Consider the following 23931-nt stretch of genomic DNA (forward strand, 5'->3'; position numbering starts at 1 on the left):
GAGTCGTGCACTTACGTCAGGTGGTGATGTCACATTTTCATCAGAATTTGTAGTTTAATAATGAAGAAAACATCTTGTATGATGCCACACTGCTTCACGTCATCAAACGGTGTCTTGTTATTGTTTGAATGTGTGTGGCAGAACTTACATATATGCATTAAAATCATTTTAAATGACTAATAACCCTGCTGCACCACTGGCGTGTTATCATTACATTAAATAAGGCAGTTAATCTTATTTGAATTGATGAGTGTATAAGTGACTAATGGCATGGCACTATATACACTGAATGTAGACGCTCCAGTGGGCTGTTTAGGCAGCCAGAGGCATCTCAGCTATCTGACGAAGAGCACAGTGGGAGTAAAGTATAGTGGGCTCTTGTCAGTTCTTTAAACTGAGTCATTGTAAAGCATCTTAAATGTATATCCTACAGCTTAACCACACCACACACAGATTAGCTGTTCAGACATCAAGATTAGTCCTTGAATTCTTCTGTAAACCCTCACTGCTAAGAAAGAAGAAAAGCAAGCAGGAGGCAACAAGGAGAGTGTCTCTTTTTGGCTTTGGAGTGATCTGCTGTGGTGAACACGCCTCTTTACCTGTGGGGAGTTGGCAACATAAACACTCACCTCAGTCAGACATTTTACATCATTCATACATTGCATGATGTTTTGAACAAGAGCGGGCAGATCTGCAGTGAGGACAGCGCTCTGACATCTACTGTAGTCATGTCCGTTTAAATTTTCCATTCAGTGTTCTTTTGTGTGAATTTACAGCCTCTGCTGGACAGAAAAACACACTTTCTTTTTGACTGGGGGATTGAGCAAGGCTAAAGTAGAAATACTTGTTAACAGTCCAAAGACATGTTTTTGCTTTTTTTAATTTTACATCACAAGGACTGAATGATATTTTTAAGCACAGAAACTCGTATGTATTCTGCAGGTCAGAGAGTGAGTATGACTTCACCCCAGAGGAGAAATATATAATCTATTGACTGAACTAAAGCATAAAATGACCATGATATCTCACCAGAGAGCAAGGAAATGCTAAATTGAAATACTAGTTTCTCTGAAAACAATGCTACAGCCAGTATATTTGAAATTAACATTCCAGTGCAGAACATCTAAATAATAAAATTCACACTGAATTATGTACAATAAAAAAGCCCAGTTATCTCCAACAACAACTTATCCAGCACGCTAATTAATTACACGAAGATGTTGATGCCTCACTTGAAGTTTTGTTTTCCATGGAGGATTACACTGTTTAGGCGCTGGCTGCAGGGCATTAACCACAGCTGTTACAGGGGACCTGGCTTTCAGGCTAACATGGTACACTCTTCATCTGTTAGACTGTATTTTGTGTTTGGTTAGACGTGTTACCCTCACCAGCGTTGCATTGTGCTTTACAAATATTACAGCAAGTGTTGTCTGTGTTGAGTTTTGAAGAGTATAGCAACACTCTTTTTTCTCTATACTCTCTTTTACTCTCACACCCAGATGTGCTCCCAGGTACTGAAATTTAGCACTGATTGCTTTAATGTGAATTGGTACTCTGTAGTACCAGTGTTATTAAGTCAGTAGCCTTAAAATGCTGAGTTCGGTAACCTACGCAGTACAATGTTGCACTCATCTTGAGCTCGTGTAAGTTTAGTATCCCTGCAGCCTGCAGGCAGCCTGCCTGAGCTTTGAGCCTGGATGCTTGGGTGTTGCATATATCAGCTCTAATTCTGTACTGCAAATGTATCAAACTGTAATCAGTTTATATTTGGCCTTAGCTCGTCAAGCTTTATGTCGCCGATGTGTCAGGCAGAACGCTCTAGTTTGTTTCAAGTCATCGTTCAGTATGCCACTCATCCTCTCTGCTGTCACATAAAGGAGCACTTAGCTTTGTTTCCAGCACATGTAAAGGGAAGCACTTAGAGCCCATTATTAACCCATAACAAGCCCTGAGAGGGGCAGGGCAGGGAAGGGTGAGCCGTGGGTTAGAGCTCCATTCCTCTCCATTCCATGATGATCCACTGGCCCTTAGGCCCACACTGGTGTTTGTCTACCCCCTAATTGGTGTATTTCCGTGTAAACAGCAGACATGATGGCTGACAACAGAGATGAATGGAGAACACTGACAGGCGTTCCCGGCAGCGGCCTGTATGTGACTGTGTAACTACTTAGTCAGAGAGGTTTGCAACACCAGGATGTGTTAAAGGCGGGGGGTCTGACTGAGGGAGACACATGAATCTTCCGGTGTGGAAATGTATGAGATGTGGGCAAAAGACACATGTATGTATGCAGTAATTAAGTATATACTGTAACTGTTCTGATCCACTCATTGTGTATTTCTATTTAATATCAGCAGGCAGAAGTGTTAGACAAACGTGTTTCTAGTCCTCATAAACAAGAGAATTTTTCCTTATTCAGTCCACACACACACACACACACACACACACACACTCACTCACTTGTGATGTGGCATTAATGAGGCTATTGTCCTTTGTCCAGTCCTCATGAACAACAACTGACTATCCTCTCTCCTCTCCAGCCGTGGATTCTCTATGGACTGACTCTCAAATTGTAGAAGGATTGCTCATAAATCCTGTCTGACATGTTAAAAACAAGCTTGTTAACTTACATACAGTTAAACTAGTTGCTTGTTTCCCTGTATTGATGAATCTTGACTGATAAATCCATGAAACATTTACTCTATAATATAATAATAGTAAAATTGTAAAAAAAAAAAAAAATTAGAACCTCAAAGTGATCCTTTTGCCTAAAAACTCAATATTTGTATTTCTGATCAGTTGGTGCAGATGATGAAAAATTTCATAATGGAAACACTCACTGTGTTGAAAGCGGTTTATACAAGTATTGCACAGTTTGTTTGTTTGACCGACATGTCCCCACACATTTGGTCTTTGTAGCAGACCTCAGTTGTATATTGTAATTCTTTTTCGAGCTTTATTAGAAAGGGCACGAGTGGTTGCACGTGCTGCTTCCATGAGTCATATTTAAGAAATAGATTCCACAGCCTGTGCCTTTTTTGTTTAATAACTAACTATTAAGACAGTATCAATCAGTAAAACTCTTACTCATGTTTAACGGTTAATTATTAACATCATTGTCTATTAATCAGCAGTTCTTGGTTGTATCCTGTATCTAGACTTACAGCGGTACAAGATAAAATTAAAACACAAAATACAAAGCGTATTATTTTCTTGGTTGAACAAAGGCTTTATTATAATTTCACAGACATGGAACTTGTTAGAAAATTGAAATATTTGTTTTAATAACACTAATACAGTAGAATTCAATACCACATATAAGATTGATTTCTCTTGTTTCCTAGTTGAATACCATGTAGGGCTGCAATTAAGAATTATTTTCATTACTGATAATCTGTTGATTATTTTCTTGACAAATCAATTGGTGTGTGTCAAGTGTTCGACTCTCCTGTGTCTTTCATCTACAAAACATCTGAAAACTGTGTCATCTGAAAACAATGCAAAATTGGATTCACAATAAACTGCATATGTCTGTTTAAGTTGCAAAGATTAATTGATTAATCGATTAGGAGTCATTATTAAATTAGTTGCCATCTATTTTGATTATTGATGGGTCACTTTAAGTCATTTTTTAACTAAGAAATGTCCAAATTCTGTGATTTCAGCTTCTTAAATGGAAACATTTTCTAGTTTCTTTACTCGTCTTTGACAGTAAGCTGAATATCTTTGGTTTGTGGACAGCAGACATTTGAGGACATCATCTTGGAAATTTTCTGAGATTTTATGGACCAAACAACTAATTGATTAATGTAGTAAATGATCAGCAGATTAATGGATGAGTTCAGTTTTCACCTGTTATTCAGCTGACAGGATTGTGAAAGGATTAATTAATCAAGAAATTCATTGATGATTCACAGATTAATGACAGTGAAAATGATCATTAGTTGCAGCGTATTACAGTTTGAAATTTTAATGATTGAACTACCAGACTATGAAAATCTCCATAGCAAATATTGTCCAAATTAGCCAAAGTTAGCAACAGTCTCCCAGACGCAGACACAGTAGCAACTTGGGTTTGTTTTGCAGCAGTGAAAACACTGACATCACAAAGGACATGATGCCGTTTCAAATCATTGAGAGTTTCTCAATATAAAACTAAATTCTTTCAGTGTGTGCATCATTTTTCAAACAAATCCAGCACATTTTCACAATACCATGATAATTCTGATCATTTTGGTCACTATAATCATAGTTTGATCCCTAAGTTGCTGATTAATTGTCTTTTGATTGACTAATCAATTAATCGTAGGTATGATACTATATTTCTGTTTCTCTGCATCAAAATTCCACAACTGTCCACTATGTACATGGTTTACCACTGGAAGATAGATTATTTGTGGAGTGTTCCCTTCTCCTATTCAAGGGTAACAAATGGTTAGAGGGTGTCTTACACTGTACAGATTGTCAAGTCCTTTGACATACAGTGATTTGAGCCTGTGTCAATAAACCTAACTTGACTTGACTCCATGTCTTTCCCTAACTTTGAAATTTCTGGCTGTAACAACTAATCACACCCTAATATGCTCTGTCAAATCTCCATGGGTGATATCACAAATGCTATGTCCATGTTTTTGTTTTTATGAGCCAGTTCAAACAAAAAAGGAGCTGTTACAAGATGATTCATCAGTGTGGCACATTGTGATCCTCAGTGAAAATCAGAAGACTAATAAATTCTGCTGCTATATTACAACATGCAATAGATTAGATCACTGTAACCCAGTCTCTGAGGCTCCAGTCCTCCTTTTTTTTGTAGATATCTGTGACTCTTTCTGTCTGTGAGTCTGCCACAGGATCTGCCCTGGCCTGTCCTATAGGATTGTGTAATGTCTTGTGTACGTGGGTCTCATCCGCGGCATTGTCTCAGGTTTTTGTTCAGGCTTCCTGCAGGCAGCCAGCCGTCTATCTCAGCACCACCATCACTATGTGCTTTGCAGAGTTATTTCTGGATGTCATGCTGCTATGTTTTGTTCTCCAGCAGCTAAAAATACACCCTTACCTCGCTGGTCATGGGCCTCAGATACGATCTGTATTGTTTTTGATTCGGGTGTGTAAGTGATGTTATTGTGCTGTTTAATACTTTGGCACAAGATGGTGGGTTGGTGAAGTGAAAGCTTTATAGACACATGGAGGCACAAACCTTCATACAAACAGCTGCAGGGGAAGCAGCAGCAGCAGCGGGGTTGTCGGACAGCCAAGGAGATAGTCTCACTGGTGATGTGTGTCTATAAGTCATGTGTGTGCGCCTTTGGGCCAGGGTCACCTCTGTCCCAGCTGTCTTAGAGAGTGCAGGCTTGGCGTGCCCCTCAGACTTGCAAATACCCTCTCTGCTCGGCTCAACACAAAGCCATAGTTTCTTCAGAATGCACATGTGCTACACTTCACAGCACACACACACTGAGGCACCCGACGGGCACACGACATACCCCACGCAGACCAACTGCTCACTCAATCAAACGACTCAGCACATGAGGTTTTAGCTCGGCCAAGTGGAACAGCATCTTTCTTTTTGTCTGGCAGAGGAAGGATTTAGAAGCAATTTAAGAAATATGATCGACTTAATGAAACTGGATCGTGCTATGAAAACAATTTAATATAATTAGGTTATTTGATTTGGGTCTTGGAATACTTGACTGTGATTGAGTTTCTTTTGTCTGAGATGACTGTAATTGAGATTCCTCAAATTGAAACCTTTGACAAATGTGTATGGAATACAGGGCTTGGGTCAGATTACTTGCATTGGATTGCAAAAAAAAGTGATCAAACTTGAATAGTTTTGGGTTAGTTTTGAAAATAGTGCGTGTTATTCTTTTAAAAAGTTCCACTTTTTTTTTTCTCTTCAAATATCTCAAAGTATCTCAAGTATCTCAAAGTTTGTAAAAGTATTTGTTACTGCTGTTTTTAAATCAAAGGTCACATGGACAGCTTTGCTTTTGGAACACAAGAGGAGCACTTACTCCAAATGTTCATCTTCCTATTATTATTCCTATTACTACTATTGGATATTCTCTTACAGCATTCATGTTATATATGAAAAATATAGATGACCAATCAATCTAAATCTTTTTCATCCCTAAAAACATGTATTATTTAAGTCACTATTCACAAAACCAGCAACCAGAGAGGAGTCACTTATGTCAGACATGTGAGTGAATAGGGCACTGGTTATCATGAGAAAGAAGTTTCATAATTTAAAAATTGGCACATTTTAAAGACATAATCAAAAATGTAATCAAGTAATATGTGAAAACGTAACTATAATCTTATTACATGTTTATCAAATTTAATCTGGGCTGATTAAAGATTTTTATGCTTTGTAATCAGATTACATAATCCTACTTATATTTAATCGGTTACTACCCAATCCTGATGGCATAATATCTCTATTTCATTAAAAACATTCCTGAGAAGCGTGATGTGATACGTAGCTGTGTAAGAGGAGCAGCTCTGACAGTTGGCTCAGCCTGGCCACAGCAGTTGCAGTCATGCACATTTACACACACACACACACATACACACAGAAGAAAAGTGTGGGTCAATAGGACCCCCGCCCCCTCCCCTCCAAAGGGAACAAGACCAACCATCTGCTGTTGGCCACAGCGCTGGTCCAGGCCTCACACACTCCCCGCTGCACATAAACACACACATGCACACACGTCACATTCAGCTCAACTTTCCTCCATACCATACACCCTGCCCTACACCCCAACCTCTGTATATACATGCCCCCCCACCCCCTCTTTAACCACACGCCTTCCTCGCTGCCTCTCTCTGCCACGTTTTTGCCATCCTTTACAGTGCATTAAACCACAGAGAACATCAGTCATGGATGTCTGTGCTCTCCAGATGGACCTTGGAAATCTTGACTCCCTGAGGCCACATCAAAGCTCGTAGGGAGTTCCCAGCAGGAGGCTGGTAGTCACTACTGTAACTTCAGAAGTTTAGGTGGTTTGATTCAAGGACAGCGTGGGTAAATACTTTGTCTGGGGGGTCTCTCCGTCTCCTGCAGATTGCTTCGCATACAGCATTTGTGCTCCCACAGTGAAGGAGATGGTTTAGAGAAGCTTGTGCTCCGTAGTCTTTTTTTTTTTTCTTCATCAGGAGAATGAACACTTGTGCTTTTCAGTCTCCATCGTCTGAGGCTACATAGACACAGTCAAGCTTTATAACAACTGTTCGGATTGAGAAAACCACTTTGTTTCTTTGGATATACTGGGGCTGGTTGCTGACCACACCAGGGCAGAAGATGTACTGGGAACTGTGGCTGAGCCAGGTCACGGCCAGCGCCGCGCTGCAGTGCATGCTGGTCCAGAACAAAGGTGGGCAAGCTTTGTGTATACATGTGGAAAGATTAGACAATATGGAGCTAAATTGTTTGGCAAAGGAGAAAGTCTCAAGTGTTCAAGTCTCTCTGCTCTGATCTGCATGCATGGCATGTGTCTGCCACATGGTGCAGACTAACAGTGGGAAATGCTTAATTATTTGATGAGTTTCTGCCAACTTTGCAAGATTAGAGCAGTGACACACATTTTTACTCAATACTTTGAATTTGCATGGACCAGTAGAAGTATTTAACATAGTTTAATTGCCAGTGTCTCAGAAGCTGGAAGTGAAAAGCCTGCACTATTGTCACTCACTGACTCATATGGCCTGATGATTAAAAGTTTTCTGGTATCCAACTTTTATCAAGTTTGGGTTCTCAGTTCCTAAATCAGAAACCAAATCTTAAACAAATGTTAACTTCTGAGCTGTGTGTGATTATTCACACATAAGCTGAGCCTAGAGTTTTCACAGTCAGCCACATTTGTGACAAAGTTTGTGCCAATCACACAATTTTATACCAGTTTCCTTTTAGCTTGGTAGTATGCTTTTGTTCTTGCATTTGTTAGCTTGGCTGGCTGTGCTCTTATTTGAAGTGGATTACATGTATCTGTGTTATGATCTTATCGTTATATCTTGTTATTTTGTTTATATTTTTTCTGTTCCCAAAGGCTGCATTACAGTTGTGAAATCAATGATAATTATACACACTACAGCTGTCATGATATCAGATACATGATATATTGATGTACACAACTATCATAGCAAAAAGAATTTATAATAGCAACATTATCATGATATCTACAGAAAAATTGTGCGTTTTGTCTCTCTCTCTTTTTTTTAATTCCACTCAAAATTATGATTGTTGGGAGGCGGAGAGACAGTCTGTAACCATAACTGTACAAAAGTGTTCCAAAAGTGCAAATACACATAATGGATAGTGAAAAGGTGTGTGGGGTTGTTGGGGGAGGAGGTGCAAGAACAGAAACTAACTGAAATGATTTAAGAGCTTACAGGTTGTTTAAGAGACGTTGATTGTTTACATTAGATTATTATATGTCTATTATTAACACATTATCAGTATCTCAATTTTTAAATATCACAGTCATCTTGAATACTCACATACGGTGACACCCCTAATCCATACTACAGGCTTTTCATTTGATTTGGTTCAATACATCTGTTAAATATGCAGTTTTTTGGTCACCTTTACCAAAACCATTAATAATGACAATAATAAAACCCGTGTTAAGCAACGTACCTTAAATGTTTAAATGTCAACTATATTTGTCAGTCACTAAAAAGTCAGTCCCTGGTGGTTCGCGGTGAAAAGACAATATGACAGGATTGCTCTTTAGTGCTGGTTATTAAAAGCAGGTCTTACAATGAGCAGAATACAGTAGAACGGCTGCAGGAGGAAGAAACTGTTGTGCAATAACTAGTTTCATCATTAAAATGCCTAAATGTATAGGTGTTAGGCTGTAGTGACGACAGATGTTGAAAACCGGAAGTTACTGCTGTTTAGCTGTCCCCTGAGGTGCCATATATTTTCTTTTTCTCTTAAGGTTCTAAGTCATACATGATTTTTTTTCTCCATCTCAAACTTCAGCATAAATTATTGGCTTTTTGAGTAAAATAATAAATCAACTTACAGGATTCAAGACCACACCATTATAAAGGAATTACTTACCTGTGTGAATGTAGTCTATTGCAAACTACTTTTTTGTTTTGGGCTGTATGTGTACAGGCCGTATATTTTATAATAATACAGCCAGATCACCTCGATATATGGTTTGTATTGCTTTCCTTGTTGTTTCTCAGTGTTTTCTCAGAAGGACAAAACATACCAAACACCACCAAGCATAATGCAGCCCTAAATAAAAATATAATGAACTACAGCTCCCAAAAGAACAATGGACTTAAACACAAGGCTGATTGTCTTGAATTTCATTAAACTGTGTGTGCATTTTAAGCAAGTGAAAAAAAAACTTGAATGATTGTGACTGGTGCTTCTTGTAGGCAGATTAGCTAAATTAGGCCTTATGTATCTGCTAAGGATGTTGTTTAAGGTATTCTATAAGCAAGTAAATTAAAGATCACTAGGTTAAAGTTTGAGTCACTGCTTTCTTTCACCTCATTTTAAAGCAAGAAAAGCTCTGCTATGTAATGGCTTTTCTGTCTGAAAGTTGCTTATATTGCAGTACTTGTTCTCCATTCTCCTTCCCCCTGTTTCGCCACCCTCCTCTCCCACTCGTCCAGCAGCTGTCCAGACACGCACTGACTTTGGCAGCAGCTGTTGAGTGTTGTACGTGTTGGCTACGCATGTACTAGTTCATCACTGTGTGTCTGTGGGTGTAACGTAGCTATGGTAATCAGTGCGTCCTGTGTAGGGAGAGAACCTTTCCTCTCCCAGTGTTGTAGCTCCTCCCTCCTGCTCTCTGTATATACACACATACAAAAGCACTCCCACCTCAGATCTTACCTGGTTCAGGCTAGACACGGCAAGTTTCTGTGTGTAGCCAGTGTTAACAGTGCTCTTCAGAGAGTGGATTTGTTAAAGTAATGATTTTGAGGTGCCTGCAGGCAAGCAGCAGTTTCGAGGAAGAGTGGGCTGCTCTGAGCGGCCGTCATCTCCGCACAGGGCTCAGGCAGGGGAAACCGCCTGGACACACAGGTAGAACATCTGCAACATGGACTCTTGGGATTATGGAAAATGAATCTGTTGCATTTGGTTAGAGGACATCAGTCTGACTACTCAGTTACTCAAGTGCGTTTTGCCTCAAGACAGTATTGGAATAGGACAGCTATTTGTGATCAACTGTAGATTTGAGCTGCAACGATGAGTCAGTTGATTGACTATTTAATTAATCACCAGCTATTTTGGTAATCGGCTAATTGTTTTGAGTCTTTTTTTTTTAAGAAAAACTATTGACAATTTCTGATTCCTCTACCTCAAATGTGAATATCTTCTGGTTCCTTTAGTTATCTGTGACAGTACACTGAATATTGTTGGGTTGTCAACAAAATGATGCACTTGAGGATGTCTCCTTGGGATTTGGGAAGTACTGACAAAAATTTTCACAGTTTTCTGACATTTTATGGATCATATAATTAATTGCTTAATTGAAAAAAATGACAGGTGAGAAAATTATCATTAGTTGCAGTCCTGCTGTAGATTGCACACATTTTCTGTCTCTATTTTGGCTGTAATTTTTTCCACTGTTTTTCACCTGTGCAAATGATGTTTGGATTCTCACATTTCTTTTCTAGTCTCATAGTTTTATATCCTCCCTCCCTCACCCTTGCCCCCTCATCTTGTTCCAGAAGCTCTCCACCGGCCGTTCGGCCTGGACTCGGCGGCGCTGACGGAGGCGGTGCGCTGGAGCTCCAAGGAGAACCTGCTGGGGGCGGCCGAGAGCGACCCTAACCTCTTCGTTGCACTTTATGACTTTGTCGCCAGCGGAGACAACACGCTCAGCATCACTAAAGGTAAACAGTGGTGTGGCACTGATTTCTTTCCTCTGACTCACTGTAAATTAATTGAACAGCTACATTTTTTGATATTATCAGGGTTCGTATGGGTGCTGGAAATTCTAGAACACACTCAAATTTAGTATTGTGTTGTCTTTTCCTTTAATTTGTCACCCTTCTGTAGAAGGCTATCACAGCGCATAATTTTGCTTGTGTATAGCACAATAATGTCTGATAGCTGTAAGGTGCTGGAAAGCATAAAATGCACCTTCAGAATTCTTGAAAAGTGCTTGAATTTGACTTTAGAAAAGATGTAGAAACCCAGTGCTGTGTGCTGAAACTTGAAAGACTTGTCCTGTACACTTGTTTCCATTAATCATCACTGAAGTTTGTTACTTGGCTACATGATGTTACTCTGCTGTCAACCACGCCTTCCTTACTAAGCAACACTGTTTACATTTGTTGCAACACAGCAGAGTGATTTCTTTACATGTAGCAAAGAGTCATTGATAAAATCCTTGAGGCAGTGCCTGTGATTAGCAGCTCAGTTACTCCTAGAAAGAATGTTTTATGAGTAAAAGTGTAGTTATGCCATAGGAATGTGGTGTGTCAATAGAGCTTAAACAACTGGAACGATAATCTCACCCTGTTATGACATCAGCAGGTATCTGACCCAGCCTATACCTTTTTTTTTTGTCACCCACCCACATACCCTACATCCCTCTTTCACACTATACTTAAAATCTTTAACACCAGCAGAAGCAGAAAAATAATATTAGAGCTTATAACAAGGAAATGTCATCTGAAACTTGTGCAAACAGCATGGCTAAAATACCATTGATGCTTATACAGTGTGTCAATCTTTCCACTATTTTCTTATTTCTTACTCCTCTCTCCATTACACACACTTTCTTTCAATCCAAACCTTGTCTCTCTCAACCAGCAGCAGTTAACTGGTCAACCAGCAAGCTTCCCCCTGAGTAATGAGCTTAAAATATCCTCATATTATCCAGAGACCGCCCGGCTTGTGTCCCCAGCCGATCTAAAGCATTAAACGTGGCAGAGTGTGTTAATTATCCATCGTTTTAGGACTTCCACGGCAGCTGCCTGGGATGGAAATGATGTTTAGACCCTGACTCATGGAGTGAATCTGAGATTCCTGCCCACATGCAAGCACATGTGCGCTCCCAGGCTCCACTGCACACTTTTCCTATCTGTCCCGCTCTTTGCTGTGTCACGTGGAAACACCCCAGCATGCCTCTAATGCTGCATTAATATGGAGTACGTTCAACTGTAATAATAACAGGTGGATGAGTGCAGCAGGCAGAGGCTGATGATCACAGAGAGGGACTTAGCGGAGCCCTGTCTGGGGCTAAGCACTGTCTCTTCTCTGTGCCAGGCCAAACCAGGCCAGACCAGAGCCATGCTTCAGGCACACATTGCTCCCTTTGCGAGGCAGGGAGGCAGTCAGTGTTTCCACTCCCACAAAACTTAGAGACAGAGAGGACAGACACAGAGGAGACTGATGGATTGGTGGGCTGGATGTGGATAACCATCTCTGTTTAATGTAGTTCTTTGGATTGGTAGCAGAGTGTGTTTCGTTTTAAGAGCTAGGCCTGCAGCCCTGGGTAGCGGTTATATGTTGGTGAACAATGGTTGTCTTACTGACTAGACTTACTGTTGTTAAATGTCTGCATTTCTTGCAGTTTAAAGCAAGAATGCGAGCGAGTCCTGATATCCTAAAGACGTATTTCGATCGACTCTAGCCCGCAGTCACCTTATTCATTTGAATGAAGTGTGCACTTTGACAAAAAATTTTAACCTGTCTCAATTTTTTCTGCAACATGACGTCATTCAGTATGGTAAATTTAACACATTTTTATGGTTTACCTCATGACAAAGGATCAAATAGTAGCCTCCATGATAACTTTCCAGGGTTTTTGTGAAAACCTATTGATCATTATTGTAAACCACTGTGCAGTGTTTTAGGTTTAGATCCTTTATTATCCTCAAAGGAAAATTCATTTTGCTCTGGTCTGTACCACACAAACAGACAAAACATCTAACAAGCCTTAATCTGTTAATCCACCTGGATCAAGTGTAATTGTCTCACTGGTATCTGATGTAACACGCCCACACAAACAGCTCCTTGCTGTGGAGTGAGCTGTTTTCAGCCTTAAATAGGGCTGCAAATAACAATTATTTTCATTATCGATTAATTTGTCAATTATTTTCTTGATTAATCGTATCCAGTATCAAATAAATGTGAAAAATGCTTATCAAAATTTCTCAGAACCCAAAATGAAGTCTTCAGATTGCCCCTTTTGTTCAACCAACTGTCCAAACCCCAAAGACTCCTCATTTACTACTGGAAATGACAAAGAAAAGCAGCAAATATTTGCATTCAATAAGTTGGAATCAGGAAATGTTTAATGATTAATTGATTATCTGAATAGCTGGCAGCTACCGTGTCTTTCAGCTAATTTTCCTTCGTTCGATTAATTACTAATTGTTGCAGCTCTAGTCTGAATGCCCACTAAAGGGTAAGTCACCATGTAGTCATGGAAGCTGCTAAAAGAATCGAGGGGGTTGGGGATAATTTATTTAAAACTGCTTCTGAATGGAGGGAGAGATAAAGAGGGCTGTAGACAGGAAGAAAAGGGACTGTAGAAAATGTGTGGTGGAAATGCAGAGGTAGATAGACTGATACTTCCACCTCTCTTCCTGCACCGGCTGAGCGTCACTGCCCTCTTCTTTCTCTTTCATCTTTCTTTCATCTGTCTTTCTCCAATCCTCCATCAGACTGACCACAGGTTCATTCAGTGCTGTTTGTTGCACCGACGGCTCCCTCCCTCCTCCAGTCTCCAGCACATCAGCCGCTCCGCTCCCTCATGTCTCCCGCATTTACGTCACGGGCAGACAGAGGCAACAGACCAAGTTGCTACATGCCTGGTTTTGCCTAGCCCTCTATGACAGATATGCAGTTCACCCAACCCTATCATTGTTCCATAGCTTTTGATGTAGTTTCAACGAGAGGCACGTCGTATCCATGACTCCTCTCTCCTGTTTGTGATTTGTTATTAAGGCATTATGACCAACTCTGTGACCTGATGAGAGATTTAAATCTATGTTTTGTCTCTCTGCATCAGGTATTTAATCATAAAAAAAGCACCTTCGCTTAAATTTCATGACAAAAGAATTACCTTTTAAGGTATTTAAATGGCTTCCAAGGTTTATTATATGACTTTAGATTTACAAGTTTCACCTCTTGTGTCCAGGTGAGAAGCTGCGTGTGCTCGGCTACAACCAGAATGGAGAGTGGAGTGAAGTGCGCTCTAAAAACGGCCAGGGTTGGGTGCCCTCCAACTACATCACGCCAGTCAACAGTCTAGAGAAGCATAGCTGGTACCATGGACCCGTATCACGCAGCGCCGCGGAGTACCTGCTCTCATCCCTCATCAACGGCAGTTTCCTCGTCCGGGAAAGTGAGAGCAGCCCCGGACAGCTGTCAATTTCTCTCCGCTATGAGGGGAGAGTCTACCACTACCGGATCAACACTGCCTCTGATGGAAAGGTAGAGTTAAATCAAGAGCTGTTGTAATAATTTAAGTTGGTGTTAGGACTTTCAAAACGTTTATTAACTCTGTCCCTCCTTCCCCTGCCCCTCAGGTGTATGTGACGTCCGAGAGCCGTTTTGCCACCCTGGCCGAGCTGGTCCACCACCACTCCACCGTAGCCGATGGCCTTGTCACCACCCTGCACTACCCAGCGCCCAAATGTAACAAGCCCACAGTGTACGGTGTGTCACCCATCCATGACAAGTGGGAGATGGAGCGCACAGACATCACCATGAAGCACAAGCTGGGAGGAGGCCAGTACGGGGAAGTGTACGTGGGAGTGTGGAAAAAGTACAACCTCACAGTGGCTGTCAAAACGCTCAAGGTGAGAAGGACCTCTTAGTAAACTGTTTCTGTTTTTTTATGGTTATTGTCTCAGTACCTTTGTATCTCTTCGTGATGGTGCAAGAGCAAAAACAATGGTTATAGATCACCACCTGCTGGCAGACTTTGGTATTACATGTGACTGACACTTCAGATACTTTCAGATACTGTTTGTCCTTGTTCCCAAATGCTGTGTCTGTTCAACCCACTGATAAAGTCCTTGTCTTTTTCTTTTTTTAATACATTTTTTAAATTTTCTATAATGACAGGAGGACACCATGGAAGTTGAAGAATTCCTGAAAGAAGCAGCAGTCATGAAGGAGGTTAAACACCCAAACCTCGTTCAGCTACTAGGTCAGTATTTATAAACACAGCTGATTGGACAATATTAATTTCTTTTTTGAATTTTATTTAACAAAACATGATATAAATCAGCAACAAGTTTAATGTCTATTTTTCTTCTTTTGTTACAACAAGCAAAACAATAATAAACACAGAACAAACACAGCATCACAACCACTTTTAAAACAGGCCAAAATAAAGAAAGATTGGTTTTAAATATTTTTTGGTTTTTATGTACAATGTTTAATTTCAGTAAGTTCTAACCTTAGTCGTAGTTGGTAACACATTATAACTGCTGCCTCTGCCACAGGTGTGTGTACACTGGAGCCTCCGTTCTACATCGTGACAGAGTACATGCCACACGGCAACCTGCTGGACTACCTGAGAGATTGTGACAAGGAGGAGGTGAACGCTGTGGTGCTGCTCTACATGGCCACACAGATCTCCTCTGCCATGGAATACCTGGAGAAGAAGAACTTCATACATAGGTAAGATGATAGTCTAGTTTTGTTTGTCTGTCCATCTTGGTCCATCTCATATGTCAAAGTGGTCTAATCTCTCTCACAATCTCCCTCTCTTCTACTTTCTTCGCTGTCTCTCTCTCAGGGATCTTGCAGCGAGGAACTGCCTGGTTGGGGAGAATCATGTCGTCAAGGTTGCAGATTTTGGTCTGAGCAGGTTGATGACTGGTGACACCTACACTGCCCATGCTGGGGCCAAGTTCCCCATCAAGTGGACTGCACCAGAGAGCCTTGCATACAACACCTTCTCCATCAAGTCTGATGTCTGGGGTGAGCAATATATGCACATACATTCATGCTACATGTAGATTTTTCTCTCCTGTAGCTTATTTCCACTGTGCTAATGATTGATCCCTAAAATGTCTTTCTTACAGCATTTGGCGTGCTGCTATGGGAAATTGCCACCTATGGCATGTCTCCATACCCTGGTATTGATCTGTCTCAGGTCTATGACCTCCTTGAGAAAGGTTACCGCATGGAACAGCCTGAGGGATGCCCACCCAAAGTCTATGAACTCATGAGAGCATGTGAGTAGTAGCTATCTAACCCTACATCTTACTTACTCACAAAGTGGCTGAACATGAGTGGGAACACATGAACAGTGTTGACAGCAGGGGTTTGAAAAAGTTTAATCTTTCCTAGATGGCTGTCAGATCTTTGTGTTGTCACAATATACTGCCTCGCCTCCAATACAGTATTGAAATTCACCATCCTCCTCTTAGAAACGAATTCTTTATTTTACATGAAGACACACACATAATACATAATACTTTATTGTAATAACAGTGCCTTTTTTCTGTCTTTCTACCAGGCTGGCAGTGGAGCCCATTGGACCGGCCTTCGTTCGCAGAGATCCACCAAGCCTTCGAAACAATGTTCCATGACTCCAGCATCTCTGAAGGTACAATAACATGTAGCTTATCCTCAACTCTCAGTGCAACTGTCAGTTTTTGGTGCAACTCAAAACCTGCTTTCATAAAGCCTCTCAGAAATCTGCTCTGATTTAAGCTGAACTGGAGCTCATTTAGAAAGCTGACCTTTATTTTGTGCAGCTGCTCAGCTCAGCTTCTTTGAGAGATGGCCAGAAGGTCTTATATCAGATGAAACTTTATTAATCCCTGTCAAAGAAAACTGTGTCATTGGAGCAAAGTGTATAAAACATGGGTAATATAAAAAGAAGTGTAAAATTAGAGAAGTCTGTTCCTTACCACATAAATAAGACTTTGACGAGTTATTGAATGAGGATTAAAATGCTGCCGTTTATGATGTATGCATTTTGGTATGAATTTTGATTGTGACTGCCTTTTAATAGATTTTTGAAATCTTTTTTGTCCATTGCAGAGGTAGCAGAGGAGCTCTGTAAGACGGCCTCCTCTGGTCACTGTGGACCACTGCACTCCTTCAGTCACGACATGCCCCTGTTGCCTTCCAAATCTCGCACACTCCACAAGCACACAGAAAACAAGGAAAACATCGAGGGTGGACTGGACGGACGATCAGACCACAGCACGCACAGTCACTCAGGTACAGCCAGACACGTCCGCCTCACTACCAACCAGTCAGCTCCACCACGTTATGATTCTGCAGGTATACCAGAAGACAACGATTCACAGAGTACCCTGCAGCGCCGCCGTGCCCGCCGTCTGAAAAGAAGGGCCGTCATTTTCCTTTCCGACTGACCGCTGGTTCTGGCATCTGACTAGCATCCGGTCAATCATCCATTGTTTCTGTCTCAAGGCAGTTCTGCAAGCACAGCCTGGTGTAGTCCCTAAACACTGACCTATAATTACCCCAGTGTCAGCAGCTGATAATTTTGGGAAAAGGTATTTTTAATATAGTATTTAATACAGCCATGAATATCAGTGAACATCGGTGCTCATGTCCATGTCTTCTAACACCAATTAAAAGATCAAAAATGTTTGGGTAAGAGTGATTCCTTTCAAAATGTGTTTGTTTGAGGTGCTGTTTGGATAGGGACACATGTACACAAAAATCACCAAAAACATCCATGGCACAAATTAAAAAGTCTTTTTTGACTTTCTGGCGAGGGCTTGATGCTGATATGCATTGAAGTTTGTTAGTCTTATAGGACCAAGCTGTGACAATAAAGGCATTTTAATTGTTTTAAAAGTATACCAATTAAAAGATGTTAAAGATAAGAGTAAAACAAAATTATAACAGAACCGCAAAATATAAATACAAATAGAAAATAAAGGTGCATTCCTTAAAACTACTGTAAATGCTATCGTGTGCATTGTAACTAATCTAACAATCTGTCAATCTATCATTTGATCCTTTGGGTCAATCTAAGAGTTATCCACAAACACACTCTCTCTCTCTCTATCGATCTATCTATCTATCCATCTGTCTATCTGTCTTTCTCCATCTATCCATCCATCTGTCTAACTATCTTTCTAGAGAGAGAGTGAACTACATATTTAATGGAAAACATTTATGTGAAAACTATTTATCTGTGATGGAATGAAGATGTTGCTCACACTTTGCCTTGTCCTATTTGTTGCATTGCTAATATTCCCACATTCCAATCAATATAGGGTAACACATCATGTATTCATATTTGCTAATCCCAATATTAAATTTACATTATATTGTCTGTTGTTTGTCTTGTCTTTAAGTTATTTTTTATTTATGTTTTTATTTATTCAGAATAAAATTTTGTGTCATTTGTGTGTGTACCTCATGTGTAAAAAAGACAAAACTCTGTCTTTGTCTTGGTCTTCCTTTTTTCTCCCCTTTTGTCGTTGTGGCCCCTTTGTTTTTCCTTCATATTTGGTTCCCTGAAGCATTTTCCAATAAAGTGAACCATAGCTTCACTGAGTTTAAAAAAAACAATATAAGTTGTGTGAACATGCAGAATGTTTCACAATGTCATAAAGCACAAAACAGAAATTTTATAAAACATCGCCAAATGAAGATTTTATACTAATGACCCACAAAGGTTGATACCACAGTCAGCATCTTTATACTTTCTGTTCATGTCTGTGTTTTTGTTTTTTTTGTTTTTTTTATGGTTGTTTGTATACATTTATATTTATATACAAATAATATTGATGAACAAAGAACCATGTCATGTAAGAAATATTGTGTTGTTAGTTTACTATTAGCATATATTCACTTCACATAATGTTTATAGGTTTAATGCATTAGATTTTGTGGTTTTTGACCTCCATCAATCCTCATTTTCATTTATAGTGCAGCACACCTGTGAAACATTTATTTCCCTCCTTGAGTAAAGTCATGTAACAGCCCTGCTATTAAGAGGGGTAGGGCACTTTCTGTTTGGCACGTGTTGTTAGCAAGTCGTACAAGTATATTAATCATCCCATCTTTTACAAGGCTGTGTTGTAAATCATTCTCGTATGACTGGCACAGCCTCAAAACTTTCATCCCTTTTTCTGAAAAGCTTTTTCCTCACTCATGAGTCCCCAAGGAGGAAAGAACAGCTTTAAGGGACAGAGAGCACATAGCTGTCAGATACAATGAGTGACATTAATGGATAGGCAAGCTTATTGAGAGACTAAAAGGCTTCAGATCAGTGTTCTTCATTGCCTGTTTCTCAACAGGTATTAAGCAATTTTTAAACAAAGATAGATTTGATGTGTTCCTACTTGTGCTATAGTTTTAATTTGGTTGTCTCTCTTTTTTTCTAGGCTGGGCGTCTTCTTTATTTGGAGGGGATGGCCGATCAGGCAGCTCCCCGGCTCTGCCCAGGAAACAGCAGCCACGAGATAAGTCTCCCGCCAGCCTTTTAGAGGATGCACAGGATATGGGCACATTTACACGAGACCGCAAGACTGGCTTCTTCAGCTCCTTCATAAAGAAGAAGTCTTCCTCTTCTTCCTCCTCACCATCCTCCCAGCTCCAACAGAACCTCCCAACGCCACCCAAGAGGAGTAGTTCCTTCCGGGAGATGGAAACGCAGCCTCACAAGAAATACGAGCCTACCGCTGATTTCAGCGCTCCTCCTCCTCTGCCCCAGTCAGACAGCCTCAGCGGCTTCTCTGCCTCTCCCTCTCACTCCCACGGAGAACCCACCCAGGGTCAGTCTCGCTGCTGTGGCGCTGCTTTTGGACAGAAACCCTCTGGTGGGGGGCTTGGTTCACAGGTGACGAGTGGCAGCAGTTGGGGCGGGTTGGCAGGTTTTTTCACCCCTAGACTCATCAAAAAGACCTTGGGGCTACGGACAGGAAAGACAACCTCTTCAGAGGACGGTGGAAGTATAGCTGGAGGGCCTAAACCCTTCCCTAGGTCCAATTCTACCTCCTCTATGTCTGCTGGGCTGCCAGACCTGGAGCGCATGGCTCTGACTTTACCCAGGAACCGCAGTGCAAAACCCCCTCTAGAGAGGACTGCCTCCACCACCTCACAGCCAGAGAACGGGGCTGCACGGCCCTCAGAAACTCTGCTGAGGAGGATGGACGAGGGGACTGCACAGATCAGGGAAAGGCCCAAAGCCAAGCTACTACCGCGGGGCACTTCTGTGGGGGTGAGGGCCCCAGGGGTTGGAGGGGAGGTGGGGGAATCGGACAGTCTGTCTCGGGTAAGAGAGGGTAGAGAGGAGGGTGGGGGAGGACTGGACAGGCAGCAGAGCTGGTCGTCTCCCTCTAAGTCTTCTAGTTCTAGTGCTTCATCGACTGCGGCAGGTGCACCGACTCACAACCACAAAGTTCCAGTCCTGATCTCGCCGACGCTGAAGCACAGCCCAGCTGACGTGCACCTGGTCGGGCTGGACTCTCAGGGGAACCGCTTCAAACTGCTGTCTGAGCACCAAGCAGACCGGGACAGGCCAAGACTTGTAAAACCCAAGTGTGCTCCTCCTCCCCCTCCCACTCTGCGCGGCCTGCAACACTCCTACAGTGGCGACGGGGAGGAGCAGGTTGGAGGAGCACCTGTGGAAGTAAACGGAGACACATTGAAAGGTCACAGGTCAGGGCGAATGTCGGGAGGAGCGACGACGGGCAGACCGTCAGTGCCACCACCACAAGTGCCTCCTGCATCTTCCACATCTTGCTCTACCACCACCAACACGACTCCCACCAAAATGGCCAACGGAGCCACCACCACTGCCTCCTCCTCACACATGGCACCGTCTGCCGGCTCCAAAGTGGCACTCCGGCGGACCAGGCAGCAAGCGGAGAGGGTGCCCCTGGAGCGGGTCTCTCGTGAGGCCCTGCTGGAGTGCGCTGAGTGCCTGAGCAGCGCCCTCCATGCCAGCTCCGAAAGCCCTGCCAGCAGCCAGGTGCTGGACGCGGGCCACCAGCTGCTAGACTACTGCTCAGGTTACGTGGACTGCATCCCTCAGACGAGGAACAAATTTGCCTTCCGAGAGGCGGTGGGAAAGCTGGAGCTCAGCCTGCAGGAACTGAGGGCCTCGTCCTCAGGAGGGGGAGGGCTTAGTGGCATGGGGCCCAACACTGTACTGGAGAACCTGCACAGCTGTATTAAAGAGATTAGTGATGTAGTGCAGAGGTAGCCACTGTGACACCAGCCGTCACCTCTAACTACCCGACAGATCGCTTATATTCCCTTTTTTTTATGTTTCTGGTTCAGCTTTTTGGGGGACGAAATGAGAAGAATCTCTTAAGTACCTCAGAGAAATCACTACAAAATGTAATCTTTTTATTGTTTACAAACAACCGTTTCATAAAATGCCAGTGTGGACACTAATTTTGCTCTGACCTGTACATATTGAGAAATGTTTATACCAACCTAAATGTGGTTTGAGTCGCACCATGAAATGTTTAGCCCCACGTCTCCACCAGGCCTTGTTAAAGGCCTCTTTGTTACATGAATGTCGAGTGTATCAGCTGTGTGTAGCCAGTCCCAGAGAGTAGGTCTAAGCTCACTCTGCTTATCTGTCAGTCTGTCACATACTGAGTGAGAATGGTGGTGGTTGTGCCCAGCCTTACTGAGAATACTAGACAACTGTTTTCACCGACTAAGCTCGAACAGCATTTCACAAATGCGTGAATCATCCATTGAGTGCGCTGTGTTTCACAGAGGAGTATTTTACTCAGTGTCTGGGGAACTGAGTGACCATAAGCCATTCATTTTTAAAGCCATTGTATTTCTAAAGGATTGGAAATAATGTCAACATGATTCAAGGTTTTGGGGTCTCAATTTTGTTTATTTTGTGTGCAGGTGTTTTTTTTTTTTTCCTTCTTTTTACTTCATTTCATAGGTTGCAACTGACAGTATTTTTAAGTAGATGGACAAATGCGATAGAATTATATAGGCAGATGCTATTTGCACCCAGGTTTCCGTAACCAACAATGCTATTTGCACTCTGGGAGTAATATCCAATATGGCTATATATACGTAGGTGCACATAGCCTAGCATGGCAGAGACAAGCACCCAGGTGTCTGTAGCCATCAATGCTATTTGCACCCAGGGCTAAATAGCCTTTGTGGTTATTTATATCTGCATGTCAGAAACAAAGAATGATGTTTTTCTAACGTAACGCAAAGTATTTTTTCACAAACCCTATTCAACTAATGTTGTCACCTAAACCTAACCAAACCGTGAGTGAAAACTGCATATAATAACTGAAAAAATTAAAATAATAAGTCAGCCAAGTTCCAGTTTCACACTGGACTAAAATCCCAGTCTCCCGGGTCAAAACCTGAACCCCGGTTTCCTGTGGAGAGTCCTGTGCTTAATCTGTTCATCCACTAACCTCTCTTGTACAAAGACTTTGTTGCTCTTTATAGCAAAACTAGGAGGCTGGGTGTAAATAGCTGAACAGCTGCCGTGTGACTGCCGTGTGTTTTTGAGAATAATCAACTGTTTTGACGCTGACATTCCCACTTGTCCACACAAGGTGCGACCATTGAGAAAGACTGAAGGGATCACTTACATCATGGAAAGTTTTGTGCATTTGACAAGCGTGTAAATAAGCTCAAAAGAAACGTTAGATTTACGTTTCAGTAATACCAAATACAGGCTGATCAAATAAAAAAAAAAAAAGATTTATGTGAATCTATTTTGTTAAATCCCCACAATACTAAAACACGATGAATGAATGAATGTGGGGTGTCTTATCATATGCACAGCATTTGTCTTCGCTTCAGTGACGTGACTGATGTTCACACGTTAATACAGTGCCACATACATGGGGAAAATCCCCAGTCCCCTAAAGCATTTCAATATTTATTATGTCCAGTTATCCTTGCACACATTTCTTCCTTGTATGATGGAGCATAAAAGAGTGGAGTGAGGAGAGGGAGGGGAGAGGGAGAGCACAGGGTAGCGCATGAGGAGGTGAATTGGGACAGTATTTCTATAAGTGTCCTTCTGAGTATGGACAGTGCTGGATTCCCTGTAGCCTTGTCGTGGCCTCAGTGCCTCAAATTGTTCAATGTATGAACACTGCGAAATGCAGAGACCTACTTTTACACAAATCACACAGTACTGATCTCTCAACAAACAAACTGCAGTATGTCTTCAGCACATGAGCGATTTGTACATTATTTGGTTCAAAGAAAAATGCTTTTTAGAATGTCTATGTATGAACTTGAATTTTAAATTATTCCTGTTTTGTTTTGTTTTTTATTAAAAGCACAGACCTATTTTGAGAGAAAAGTTATGTAAATATTTGATTTATTTCATATCCAGGAAACAAAAGATTTATGTGTGGTTACAGCATAAAGAGCAATGTTTTTGACTGAAGAGATGTATTGCAAGACTATGAGGCTCATCCACCCAGATCTAAATATCTGCTTTATGAATGTATTATTCTTCTGTTCTGAATCCGGTCGAATGTTAATCTGCATGACTCTTTAATCTCTCTTTTTTATTTATTATAATTGTTTTATTGGCCCATACTTTTCATTTTGGTCACACTAAATAATTAAGTTCAGAAACAGCTGCTCTGTTTTTTGAGCATCAACAAAACTGTGTACAGCGCACACACTCACAATTCACAGACATCTTTATTTTCTTTGCTTTGGCTCACATCTTAAAGGGATAGTTTGAATTATTTGAAATAGGGATGTATGAGGTACTTATCCATAGTCAGTGTATTACCTGCAGTAGACGGCGGTTTACACACCCCCAGCTTGGAGAAGCAGCAAGAGCACCAGCATAGATGCGAAGCAATGTACAGCTATGGACACAGTCAGCAGCAAAACTTACTGTAGCCACTTAAAAAAGGCCCATTCAAAAACATCTATATAACCTTATGCTATGTTTAGAATATTCATTATTTAACCTTGCTGTCAGGCAGCCTTTTCTAATGGGAAACGACTGTTACATAGGCCA

The 23931-nt window shown here is 41.4% G+C and overlaps 1 protein-coding gene across 1 annotated transcript in view; it reads left to right on the forward strand.

The window, feature by feature from the left end:
- Positions 1-23253, forward strand: part of abl2 (c-abl oncogene 2, non-receptor tyrosine kinase) — a 32775-nt gene extending 9522 nt beyond the window's left edge. The window contains exons 2-11 of the mRNA XM_084723475.1: positions 10700-10864; positions 14125-14420; positions 14516-14788; positions 15057-15141; positions 15440-15617; positions 15736-15920; positions 16025-16177; positions 16462-16551; positions 16992-17174; positions 19322-23253. Coding sequence (XP_084579601.1) covers positions 10700-10864; positions 14125-14420; positions 14516-14788; positions 15057-15141; positions 15440-15617; positions 15736-15920; positions 16025-16177; positions 16462-16551; positions 16992-17174; positions 19322-21144 — 3431 coding nt within the window. The 3' untranslated portion in view covers positions 21145-23253. The remainder of the gene's footprint in view (positions 1-10699; positions 10865-14124; positions 14421-14515; positions 14789-15056; positions 15142-15439; positions 15618-15735; positions 15921-16024; positions 16178-16461; positions 16552-16991; positions 17175-19321) is intronic.
- The last annotated feature ends 678 nt before the right edge of the window (positions 23254-23931 follow it).

Source organism: Lutjanus erythropterus, chromosome 7, assembly GCF_056507025.1.
Source record: "Lutjanus erythropterus isolate fLutEry1 chromosome 7, fLutEry1.hap2, whole genome shotgun sequence".
In the NCBI taxonomy this organism is placed as follows: domain Eukaryota; kingdom Metazoa; phylum Chordata; class Actinopteri; order Lutjaniformes; family Lutjanidae; genus Lutjanus; species Lutjanus erythropterus.